Source organism: Buteo buteo, chromosome 7 (genome assembly GCF_964188355.1).
Source record: "Buteo buteo chromosome 7, bButBut1.hap1.1, whole genome shotgun sequence".
Lineage (NCBI taxonomy): Eukaryota > Metazoa > Chordata > Aves > Accipitriformes > Accipitridae > Buteo > Buteo buteo.
In genome coordinates this window covers 33115437-33128150 of record NC_134177.1, presented here as the reverse complement: position 1 = coordinate 33128150, position 12714 = coordinate 33115437, and the positions used below count along the sequence as shown (strand labels likewise).

Sequence of the window (12714 nt, the reverse complement as noted above, 5' to 3'; positions counted from 1 at the left end):
GACAATGGGTGAGGGCTGAAAAGGATCATTATGTCCTTAGGACTGCCCAGGGTGGACAGTCAAGCCATCTAGAGATGACATTTAGGAGGGTGCAAATAGGAGCAAATGGCAGGCGGATCAAGGGCTCCGAGGGTCCAACCTCAGTAACTCGATCACTGGAGTGGGGTCAGGCCAGTCCTGCAGCAGCGCCAGGGCAGCTGAGGAGAGAGCTGCCACATGTTCCAGCTTGCTGCTCCCAGCCAGAACAGAGCTGCAAACATTGAGCCAGTTCTGTGCTGCAGCAGAGGAGTCAGAAGTCCCAGGGCCTCGTCCCTACCCCTAAAAAACAACAAGACCTGGCAGAACACTAGAAAGTGTAAGGTAAGGGTCCCCCATTCCCCAACAGCTCCACAGTGAGGTAGTCAGTGTGGGCAAGACATTTGGAAGAAATAAGACAGCAGTGCTTTGGAAGCTGGCGAGGCAGAGCCCAGACCCTCTCTCAGCTTGCAGAGGCCACAAAGAGCAGGAGGGCCCTTCACTGCTTTCTCTGCCACCAAGGGAGGGAGAGTGCTCTGTTTCCCCATCCGAGATAGGAGGGCCAGACCTCAGAGTAAGTCCTTGGCAGAGGCTGCCACACACCCTGTGCCCCCAGGCCTGTAGCAGAAGCAGCACTCACCTTTTCATTGTTGACAGTGGCCCAGGGGGCATCTCTCACCACAAAGCCCTTGGATGGGGCCTTGGACTCTTCATGTGAAGAGGGCTTCATATACACCTGCATTGCCTCGTTGTCCACCACATCTGCAAGCTGCAGTGACATGGCCCAGTTAGGGGGGGATCTTGATAGTTCCTCAAGCTGGTATAACACACCTTCCTGCCACCACCTCACCATGCTGCAACCTGTCCAATGGTCCATTCTACAATGACTGAACACATTGTTTCTGCACTAGTCTGAGGGCCACCAACTCCTAACTGATGCAAGCTGCAGCAAGGCAAGCATGTGCACATCCTGGCGGTGTCCCAGCATTCTCATTCACTGTCCTCTCCTGGACAGTGGGGCCAGTCCTTGCACTGCTTCGCAGAGCACAGCCTGGGGCTCTGCGCCCAGTTGGTCTGAGGGACAGTTGCAGATGAGGGCCAACTGCCACCTGCATAGGGCTCGAGTTCTCCAATGCAGTGGTAGAAAATACCACATGGAGATACTTCAGTCATCCAGTTCTGTGGCAGAGGAAATCCTTGCTAAGCCCCTGCACAGATTTGCTGAACACTTACATATTCCTCCTCCAAGTTCAGGATATGATCGATAGCTTCTTCCACATTCTCAGGGAGTCCTGTCACAGTCACACAGTTGGGGTCAGGAGCTCCGCTCTGGGGAAAGCGAATATCCACCTGCAACGCAAGAACAGGATGGGACTTACATCTGCACATGTGAAAAGCCACAGACTCCCCATGACCCTCATCATCAGATTCACAGAAAAGCCCTGATCTGTCACTACTGCAAGTCTGTTTAGGACCTCCATAGTTCAGACGCTGTGGGGTGCACTGGCATACCTGGCCCTGAAGCCTGGCAGAACAGAGCCTGCAGTAATGACCCATCTTCAGCCTCTGCTCTTCTCACTGCTGAGAGGCCCACTGCTTTCTGTGCAGCACTTGCAGTAGAGGCAGAAGAGGTCTGCATTTCCAGACAGTGTCCTCACACTGCTGCAAGCATTTTCACCATCAAGCCATTAGCATGAAGCACAATAAGCTTCCTGTCTCCTCCACAGATAGGGTAATCCTGGCTGACAATCACTTTATGGAGCTGGCTTAGTGTACCCCATACACAGCCACTGAGCTCTCTCACAGCTTGCCTTCCAGATGGGTGCAGGGAAGCCAAATAAGACAGGACCAAAATCAAGGGCTGCTCATTTGGGAACCAAACAGCTTATTTCAACAACTGAGCCAAGCCAAGATGCAAGTTTCCAAGGCCTCATCACTCTGGATTCACATTCACTACTGCCCCTGTGGTAAAGCACACTACTGCTGCCACATGCTGTCAGGGGCAAAGGTCCCTGCCCTTCCCAGAGTCAGTGGACTTTGCGAAATCTGGAGCCCTGAGAGTGTGTCAAGATTCCCAAAGTCAAGCGAATCAACAGTGGCCGAGAGAGACAAAGACATCCAGAGGATTTCCTTGAGTTAAGCTCAAGCTGAGGGGGTCTGGGCACAGTCTCCTCCCAGAGCGCCCCTGCAACAGGCCTGGCTGTCCACTTCCAGTACCTGGAGTAGCTGACATAACCAGTTCCTCCCTTTGAAGGGCATCTGGGACCCTGTCTCCAAGAAACCCACCAAAATGGCTGCACAGAGGGACAGGGCTCACTGCTGTTTGCAGGGCTAACCCAAAGCACCAAGGAAGCATTTCCAGGTTCCTCTTCTGGCTGTGTTCCAGCAAGACAGGAAGAGCTCAGCCTTCTCCCTGCCTGGCTCCCACAAGAAGGGTGACTCACAGCTGAGGTCATGTGGGGATGCTTCAGCTGGCATCTGGGTGTGGTGTCCAGATAGCCCAGCTGCCCAGGGCACACCAGGGTGCCGTGGCCCAGGGATTCTGCTCACATGCTTGTGGTGACAGAGCTGGAGGTGAGCAGGACAGCACTGGCTTTTCTTTTGTGCCTGTTCCAGCTCAAGGTGCTCAACAGGCACAAGACACAAGGACCACAAGATGTGAGCCACACACTCCTGAATTCAGCCCCTAGCACCAAGCTGCTACCAAGCTTTTAGCACAGGAGAAAGTGGCACCACTGACCACCCAGCCCCAGTCCAACCTGTGCTGCATCGCTCCACCGCTCACCTTGAACTCATCCATGATTTTGCGGATGGCTTTACCACGTGCACCAATGATGCGTGCATGAACGCGATGGTCCAGAGTCACATCCTCAGAGACCATCTGCTCCAGCTCGCCAACAATCTTCATGATGGCATCCCGGGCAGCCTCAGCATTCTTCTCATAGCCAGTGATGGTGATCTGGTCTTGGGCCTGGGGCACAGGGAAATACGTGAGAGACAAGGCTCATAAGCAGCTGAGCAAGCCTTCTCCCTGCTAATCCCTTTTACACTCCACCTTATCCAAAGACAGTGCAGGGCGTTCAGAGCCCTAGAGAAGATGCTGTGCTTCCTATGCTCAGAGACAACCATCAGCCTTCTTTGCACCCGTGCTGGTTTTGGCTGGGATAGAGTTAATTTTCTTCATAGGAGCTAGTATGGGGCTATGTTTTGGATTTGTGCTGAAAACAGTGTTGATAATGCCAAGATGTTTTTGTTACTGCTGAGCAGTGCTTAAAGAGAGTCAAGGCCTTTTCTGCTTCTTACTCCACCCCACCAGCGAGTAGGCTGGGGGTGCACAAGAAGTTGGGAGGAGACACAGCTGGGACACCTGACCCCAACTGACCAAAGGGATATTCCAGACCATATGATGTCATGCTCAGTATATAAAGCTGGGGGACATTGGGAGTTATGGCGTTTGCCTTCCCAAGTAACCGTTATGTGTGATGGAGTCCTGCTTTCCTGGAGATGGCTGAACACCTGCCTGCCAACGGCAAGTAGTGAATGAATTCCTTGTTTTGCTTTGCTTGTGTGTGCGGCTTTTGCTTTACCTATTAAACTGTCTTTATCTCAGCCCATGAGTTTTCTCACTTTTACCCTTCTGATTCTCTCCCCCATCCCACTGTGAGGGAGGTGAGTGAGCGGCTGCGTGGTGCTTAGTTGCCGGCTGGGGGTAAACCATGACAGTACCCCCTCTGACCTCTCACCTGGCTTTCATCATCCTTGTCGGGGAACTGGATGTTGACCTCATGCTCTGTGCGTATCTGGGTGATCACTGCTCCCTTCCGTCCAATGATTTTAGGATGATACTTGGGATCCACAGTGACTGTCAGCTTGAAGCTTCGCAAGGCCTGGAACAGAAGCAGAGTGAGCTACAACAGCAGGGAACACACTATGGCTGGTCTAGTGATGTCCATCTAAGTCCCTGCATTTCCTTCTGGCTTTTCAGATGAGGGAACAGATTCTGCAGGGTCCTCCTTGAGCATATGTGGCTACAGAAGGGCACCCAAGACATCCATCTGCTGGGGCCTTGTGCTTTCGCCAAGATCGGCAGGAAACTACAAGTAGCAAACAACCATCCAACTCATCCCTAACCTATTTGTTCAGAGCTGTGATAATGATTCAATGAGAATAGGTACAGAGACACTCCTAGCACAGTGAAGTTCCCACCCTGCGGTGTCTTGAAGGTACATGAAGGTGTGATAGAGCCCTGGACAGTCCAAAGTTACCTAAAATAGAATCCCAAAACTCTCCTGTCAGTTCACGTTAAATGAGTTACATTTGGGTAACCCAGAGCCCGAAGGGTGCTCTTAAAACGTGAGGGGTTCCAGGAGTCTGCACAACTTCTGAAAGGAACATTCAAGACGCTGAAGCCTTGTTTGGCTGGAATGAAGAAGAAAGGCACAGGCCTTACCCGATCCTCTTGTTCAGCTTGCAGCTCCTTCACTCTTTCCAGCAGCCCTGCCTTAGCACGGTCAAGGTTGGTAGCCAGCCCAGTGATGGTGATGATATCCGACTGCAGCTCAGGAGCAGGGACCTGGATGTTCACCTGAGCAACAAGTAGCGATTATTGGTTTGTATCACTGCTCATTTTGCATCACTTGTGATGCCTATCACTGCAGGTTGGCATCTTGCTGATCTACCCAGCCGCCAAGACCAGCTCCCACCCAGACAGCCTAAACCACAGAATGGCTGAGGTTAAAAGGGACCTCTGGAGGTCATCTGGTCCAAACCCCCTGCTCAAGCAGGGCCACCTAGAATCAGTTGCCTGGGACCATGTCTTGACTTTTTTGACTAGAACCCTGTTTCTTCAGCCATTATCAGATTGCTTTGCTGTGGGGCTTCAGCCCCCAACAGTCCTTGTGCTGGCCTGGAGAGGCTAGGAAACAAAATGCATGTTCAATAGCGCTGTCTGCAGTCAATCTGCATCAGCCCCAAGAGTCCCTGTGGGCTTCTGGGGAGTTCTCCCAAATGGGCAGGCACGGCAGAGCTGTTTCCCATGGCCTAGGAAGAAAACAACTCTCACACTGGTGAGGAATCTCTGTAGGCACCAAGCAAGTCATGCAACACTCACATCATCAACTAACACAGCTTCAGCACAAAACCTACCGAGCCCCAGAGCCAGGGACTAAATCACACAGGTCTCATTTTCCTATTACAGAGCCTGTATTCCACAGTCAAGCTATGACAGTCCTGAGTATATCGCAACTGATTGCCACCACAGAAACATGGTCACTCACAAATTCTCCAGGACAGAGGATATGGAAGGAAGGGCAACAACTTACTTCAAACTCATCCATCATTTTGCGGATCCCACTTCCTTTCTGGCCAATGATGTAACGGTGAAGATCAAAGGGAACTTCTACCTCAATGGTGACAGGAACCAGAGCCTGCAGGGGAGGGAGCACAGTTTACCAGTTGAAAGACTTCTCCTGTCTTTCAGCTTGCCACATACTTGCCCAAAAGAATGTGTTGCTGAACTGGGGTACATTCCTTTGTAGTCAGGATACAAACTACAGGAAGAGAGAATGGCTGCGAACACCAAGATGACCTGTTGGGTGTTAAAGCATTTTTTCCAAATAAGCAATCTTAAACTCCGTCTCTGGGGACAGGCTGTTTTCATATCCTTGGCTTCCATCTAGCAGAGACTTGGAAAACATCACTAAGGGAGCATGGCAAGGTCTGCTAAAGCTAGAATGATTCAGCCTCAATCAGACTTTCCAGCTGTGCTCCATAAAACAAGCATGTCATGCTTTTATGGCAAGTAACTCAGGGCTGCCTACAAGCTCTAGCAATTGCAAGGTCAGGCACTACGATTCAAGCTGTCAGGCTAAATCACAGAGCAGAGGACTTCCCTTGTGTGGTACAGACCACCTCTACAGTTAGCATCAGTGACCAGCTGGATTGCAACCTTGACTAAGTAGCTTTTATTACCACCACTAAAACCTGCAGTGAGCTTCCTGCATCAGGGCATCACTACATCACAGGGCTAAGGGGCTTAGAAAGCCACATACCTGCAGTGCCTCCTTTGCTGCCTCACACTTCTCCCTGCGGCCAGAGATGATGATGATATCACACTTCTTTGGAGAGCTGGGATCTGCATCTTTCCCATCCTTGCCTTCCCCACCTTCCTCACCATTCTCCTGCAGAGCTGGCTCTGCAACAGGGGCTGGAAACATGGAAAATCTCACGTTAAATGCACAGAGCCCTCTCCTTGCTCATTATCAGCCCCTCTAGATCCTCAGGGTCAGCCTGGGCTTTGCCACATGAGGTCAGACACTACAGACCGTAGCGGAGAAGGTCACTCCTAGTACAGGCAGCTTGCCATGGCTTAGCCTGGAATGAGCAGAACAAGAACATCCACTGAGACAGTCTGCTCAACACCTCTCTGCAGAGCACTGATATTGCCTTTGCCTGCATAGAAAGGACCTGCAGTTGTGCTACGGAAGCAGAGGCCACACTCTTACGTCAGCAGAGGCTGCATTCCTACGTTAGCAGAGGCAACTAGTAAAGCTGGCAGTTTCTTCCCCAACCGGGAAGTTCACCAGCACAGCACTGGATGTTAGAGCAGGATGGCTGGTGCTAGGCCAGAGTATCCAACAGGCCCCAGCTGTGCTGCATTCAGCACACCCAGCAATGAGAGCATGAGGGCTCAGAGAGACCTTGGTAAGCCTGTAGACCCCTTTTTGCCAAGGCAGGTCCTCGTACTCCCTGCACTCTGCAGTGAGAACACATTCAGAACACCCAGGTCTGTGGTTTTACCTCCTAAAGCTGTCCCCTCTTCCCAAGAGAGCAAGGTTGATGCTAAGCCCAGATTCAAGGACTGTAGGGAACACCTGGGGTCAGTTCTCCACAGATTTTAAGTAGAACACCTCCACTGATATGGAGTGTAGGCTACACTACAGGCAAACATGCATCCACGTGTATACCTGGGTTCTCCTCCCTGTCAGGGAATTTGATCTGGACACCATAGTCCCGGGTGATCTGCTGGATCCGGGATCCTTTGGGGCCCATAATGGAGCGGTGAAACTTTTGTGGGATGGTGCATTCAATTGTCACTTGAGCTTCCTGTGAGAAAGCAGAGTTGCCCTATTGCAATGCAGCCTCTTTCACACCAGAAAACAGGATGCTTGTGCATGGCGAAATCCGTAATGGACATAGAGAGGAGTTAGAAAAGATAATAGCTGCTGACAGGGTAAGAACTGAAAGCTTCCCAGAATCCTTCCTCTCAGAAAAGTTAGCAGAGGATTTCTTAATGAAGGCTGCCTCCAATCCATGATGTTAAAGGCTTCCAAGACCAAAGCTCAAACTCTCTATTTTATTACCCTGAAGGGCAGGAAGCATTAGAAGAAAGGAAAAAGATAAAGAAGAAAGGAAGGGAAGAGAACAGGTTTGACAGCTGTCTGCTTCCAAAAGCCAATACTAACAGCACAGGAAACCCCAGAGAGCAGCCACTGTCCAAGGCCAGGCATGGAGAGGCACAAGAAGGCACAAAATCTTTTAACATCTAGAAGTACACCGAGGAAGGGTCTCCTATTTCCACTCCTAAAAACCAAGAAGATGGTCAGAGGAGGCAATTCCTTCATATAGCATTGCCATTAAGGAGCCAGGTGCCATTCCCCAGGCCACTGTCTAAAGACAGCAAAGCTTCAAATCCCAGAACTACTGTGGGACTTGTTCACGTAAAGCTTGGCTGTACACAAGGTTCCCTTGAACCTGCACTACTGAAGCAACAAAATATAGAAGAAACTGTTTTCCTGCAACATACCAGGTCCTCGATGATCTCCTGGATGCGTTTCTTGGCTGCCTCCACGCAGTCCTTGGCTCCCTTGAGGGTGACTTTGTCGCTCTGGGTGCCAGAGCGTGGGAAGCTGACCATCACACCACCATACTCATCTGCAATCTCACGCAGAACTTGCCCTCTCCGGATGACAAAGTGGCGGTGGTGCTTGGGGTCAACCACCATGGAGTCTTCAACCACATTATCCTGCCAATAGATGACAGCCAGTCAACCCTGACTGTCCTGGTATTAAGCAAAAGTTTGCTGCACATAACAGCAACCAGTTTACAACCTCACCCCAACAAGTAACAGCAAGAAGGATCTTCCCGAGCTCCCATGAAGGGCAGCAGATGGTTTTAGGACAAGCAGGTCCTCCACACTGACTTGCTACATCTAACTACAGTGATAGGCAAGAAAGTAGAAAAAGTAGTTCATACCAGGTTCTTGATGAGGGCCTCCAACTCCTTCTGCGCCTCTTTGACAGCCTCCTCAGTTCCCATGATAGTAATCAGTTCCTGATCTTTGTCCTCAGAGGTTGGGAAGATGATGCGGGCCCCAGTGTTGTCACGCACCTTACGGATGTTGCCACCACCCTTACCAATAAGGAATTTGTGGTACTCTGGCTTTGCACGGAGGTCCACGGTGTAACTCTTTGTTTGCTGAAAGGAGTCAGATACCCACGGAACATGCCATTATATAGAAAATACACATCAGCATCAACAGTAAGCATGTAGGCATGTTACCTGCACCCACATACACAGTGTTGCAAGAGCAAGGTAGATGTCGCAGTCAAAAGGTGTATGATGTCTTAAATTAAAACAACCACTCGGAAGATGTTCTCAGGGCTGAAAAGCTAACTCTACACTCAGCACGACTGGTGAGAATACGAACAGAAAAGACTTCCCTAGGAGAAGGATCTGACACTCACACAAGACAGCATAACCATTTGCAAGCCAGGCAGCAGAGGCACCTAATGATCAGGAGAACATGTTCACATGCTGGTATTAGGGTTTTTTCCTGCTATTAAGATGACCAGTCAGTCAGCCACAACTCAGAGCAAGGTCTTGTAACCCTAAGTTCTCAAACCAGTGAAATAGAAGAACCGGAGCTGGAATTCAGAGACCAAGAAAAAAATAAAGGAGATACGCAGAGTAAGCTGTTTCAAAGAAGTGTGGATACCCAACAGCATTCAAACCACAGGAATAGGGAACCTTAACCCTTTGAGTATATCCCCAGCCTTGGCAGAGAAGCATTACAGCCAGTTCTTCCACCCATCGGGGAAGAACTCATTGTCATGAGGATGGAAGCATAGTTTTCTTTTAATCATCCAATCTGTACTCAAATCCCTCCAAAGAGGATTAGGCCATCTGATGCCAGAGGACTCCCAGCAGACAGAAGGGATCACTTCAACCCCCCAAAAGAAACAGCTGGCCAAACCAATCTGCTCCTTTCCCTATGAGACAAGCCTCACCTTCTCCTCTGCCAGGTGCAGCAGCTGTTTCTTGGCTTTCTCCACATCCTGGGCTGGGCCCCTGATGGTGACAGTGTCACTGCCAGAGCCCTCAGTGGGGAAGTGGATGTGGACTCCACCACACTCCTCCATGATGGAGCGGATGAAGCGGCCTTTGGCGCCAATGAGGGAATTGTGCAGTTTGGAAGGAATAGAGACCTCCACCTCTGTGATGTTGGCCTAAGAGAAGACAGTACTAGGCTGTTAGTCAAGCTGCAGAAATCTGTTTGTGCCCACTCTACTTACGCTCCTACTCCCACATTGCTAGGAGCTTTATAGAGCTGTGTGTAAGAAATGCCTGACCAGAGGGACTTGAGACTGGCTACTCCTGACACATGAGCAGTCACAAGAGTCAATCATGGACTGACACTCACATTTGTCTCCTCCCTGCCCTCCCCCACTACAAGCACTTCTGTAATTATGTCTTCTAGCAACATATACAAGTCCCTCATCTGCAACACATCAGTTATTTCACTTACCAGCTCCTTCTGGATGGCAAGAATTCTGTGGCGAGCAGCCTCACAATTTGCTCTCTTGCCTGTGATAACTATTGTCTCTGAGTTGCTGTTCTCTGCTGGGAGATCAATTTTGGTGTTGCTTTCTTCACGGATCTGCCACAAAGGAAAAAAATAAAATAATCTCAGAGGTGTCCCATGTCAGAAAAAAGCCCTTGGAGGTTACATTTGACATCACCAATGAGCAGGAGAGAGCAGCGAGCGGGATTTAGCTGCAGGCAGTGACCATAATGAGCACTGGAGATAGGAAAGATATCTCACCTTCTTGATGTTGGCACCTCCTTTCCCTATGATGTTCTTGTGGAATTGTTTGAAGATGGGGACAGAAATAGAAAAGCTGTTTTCAACCTAAGGGAGAAAGGAAGGGAGAACTTAAGATTACACTGCCATGGCAAGCCAGGCCCCGTCCCAGGGACTTGATAAACAAGCTCTTCACAACAGACTTAGTCCCAAGGAAGTTCTCTGTACGAAAGACTTGCAAGAATAAGCAAAGGCAAGTACCTTCCCCTATAGCCCTTAAAAACCAGGTATTACTGCCCTGCCCCCAGCCAGCCAGAACAGTGTCCACAGCTCCCTCATCTTGAGATGTTTCAGCCCTAGCCAATCCAGTACACCTCTGCTTTATTCCAGGGTTATTCAGGCATGCAGGAGAGAACAGCAGACTGAAGTCCCCCTTACCAGGTCTGCCACCATCTTTTGCATGTACTTGGTGCACTTCTCCACCTCATTTTTGGGACCTCTAAGTTGGACGATGTCACTCTTGTGCGCAGGGTCTGGGAAGTTGATGATAACCTGCAGGAGGCAGTCATTTATAGCGAACTCAAGCAAATGCAAGAATTGTTGTGTCAGACACATGCAAAAGTTGGGGGGATCCTACACATCCCCTTTCCCATTCAGAAAAGGGTAACCATGTTAGCAGCCTCTGGCCAAAAGAACTATCTTCTCATACATACTAGATACAGAGCCACTAAAGCCGCTGACTTCAGCGACGATGTGTCTACTACCCAAGTAAGAAATATCCTCTCTGGATCCCTCATCTAGAAAGCCTTACCTCTGGGAATTTCTCCCGGATTTCCCGGATCCGCTCGCCCTTCTGCCCAATGATGGTCCGGTGGAATTTCTGTTCAATGATTAGGTCCTTGGTGCGTTCATTTTCCTGATGAGAATAGAGTTTACATTGAGTGTTCAGCAGGAGAGCCACATACTTTTATTTACCAGTTTGCTGCCTGACAGTTTACTTGCCAGCATTGTCCCTCTTCTCCTCTAGACAAAATTCACTCTAGGTTGACAGAGAAGGGGTGTCCAAGGGAATAGAGGAACACATCTGTGAAAAGGAACTCGCACTTGTCATGAGATCCAAGTGCTTGGTGGGTAAGGGGAACACACTTGCACCAGAAGGTTATGAGGGAACAGAAGAGCCCAAACCCTGCAGCCTCCCAAGCATCACATCCTACTCACCATACGGGAAGCGAGTTCCAGCAGCTCTTTCTTGGCCTGTTGGACCCCCTGTGGGTCTCCTTCAATTCTGATCAGGTTGCTCTTCTCATTGTCCGGGGGAATGCGCACAGACACCTTGTAGAGGTCCTTAATCCTGTTAACTTCAAGGCAAGGACTGTGGTGACACAGTCTGCTAGGCCAAGACTTGGAAGCAAGGCACCTTGATTATCACTGCTTAAAGGCTCTTTAAGAAGTAAACCAGCCTCTGAGAAAGGGCCAGTGGGGTCGGGTTGAAACAGGGGAAAGTGCCTCTTCACCCTGGAGTTCAGCGAGAGCAGATCTGTGCCACACAAGAACCTGTACAAGTAAATACTGTGGCATCTACAGAGCCAATTGTTCACTTGCTAGAGTGAGGCATTTGTTTCTTCCCCAAACAGCACCACATTTAGATCAGAAGATGACCACTCATTTCTAATCCCAATTTCTTTCTTGCAGAGAAACTCACCAAGCAGATTTCCACCACCCCCAATCAGCTGCTAAAATGTAATTCACATAGAGCAACTTAAAAGAAAAAAAAGAAAAAAAAAAAGACGACACAATTCTCCAACCAAAAAAAAAAAAACTTTCTCCAGGACACGGCAAAGTGATCCCACTACTGTTCAACCTCCCAAGATGCTTTCACACATTAAAGCCATCCCAAGGCCTCACTGCCCATTTATCTCCTTGTGCCAAGACCACTCTAGAAGATCAGAGGAAATGTGACGGAGATGGCACACTGGATGAGCTGCAGAGCCCCTGATATGATCTACTAAACATGGAGAGGCCCAGCATGGGAAGGATTAGAAAGGCACCCCACTTACTGTTAGCTCCATTCTTGCCAATGAGGTGTCGGTGGAATTTGTGGTCAACATTGATTTCTGCATAATCCATCCGGTTGATCTATAAAGAATTGTATAGGGTGTTGTGGTTTAATCCCAGCCATCAACTAAGTACCACGCAGCCACTCACTCACTCACTTCCCCCCCCGCCCAGTGGGATGGGGGAGAAAATCAGGAAAAGAAGTAAAACTCCTGGGTTGAGATAAGAACAGTTTAATAGAACAGAAAAGAAGAAACTAATAATGATAATACTAATAAAATGACAACAGCAATAATGAAAGGATTGGAATGTACAAATGATGCGCAGTGCAATTGCTCACCACCCGCCGACCGACACCCAGCCAGTCCCCGAGTGGCGATTCCCTGCCCCCACTCCCCAGTTCCTAAACTAGATGGGACGTCCCATGGTATGGAATACCCTGTTGGCCAGTTTGGGTCAGGTGCCCTAGCTATGTCCTGTGCCAACTTCTTGTGCCCCTCCAGCTTTCTCGCTGCCTGGGGATGAAAAGCTGAAAAATCCTTGACTTTAGTCTAAACACTACT

General features: G+C 49.6%; 1 protein-coding gene across 3 annotated transcripts in view; it reads right to left on the bottom strand.

Moving 5' to 3' along the window:
- Window positions 1–12714, bottom strand: part of HDLBP (high density lipoprotein binding protein) — a 42216-nt gene that overhangs the window by 2569 nt on the left and 26933 nt on the right. For all 3 annotated transcript variants that reach the window (XM_075032322.1, XM_075032323.1, XM_075032324.1), the window contains 17 exons: window positions 12154–12232; window positions 11315–11454; window positions 10908–11012; window positions 10535–10648; window positions 10118–10204; window positions 9821–9952; window positions 9303–9521; window positions 8269–8490; window positions 7820–8038; window positions 6981–7119; window positions 6066–6220; window positions 5337–5441; window positions 4466–4600; window positions 3759–3902; window positions 2801–2986; window positions 1249–1365; window positions 656–784 (listed from right to left, as the gene is read on the bottom strand). In XM_075032322.1, the coding sequence (XP_074888423.1) occupies window positions 656–784; window positions 1249–1365; window positions 2801–2986; window positions 3759–3902; window positions 4466–4600; window positions 5337–5441; window positions 6066–6220; window positions 6981–7119; window positions 7820–8038; window positions 8269–8490; window positions 9303–9521; window positions 9821–9952; window positions 10118–10204; window positions 10535–10648; window positions 10908–11012; window positions 11315–11454; window positions 12154–12232 (2427 nt within the window). The remainder of the gene's footprint in view (window positions 1–655; window positions 785–1248; window positions 1366–2800; window positions 2987–3758; window positions 3903–4465; window positions 4601–5336; window positions 5442–6065; window positions 6221–6980; window positions 7120–7819; window positions 8039–8268; window positions 8491–9302; window positions 9522–9820; window positions 9953–10117; window positions 10205–10534; window positions 10649–10907; window positions 11013–11314; window positions 11455–12153; window positions 12233–12714) is intronic.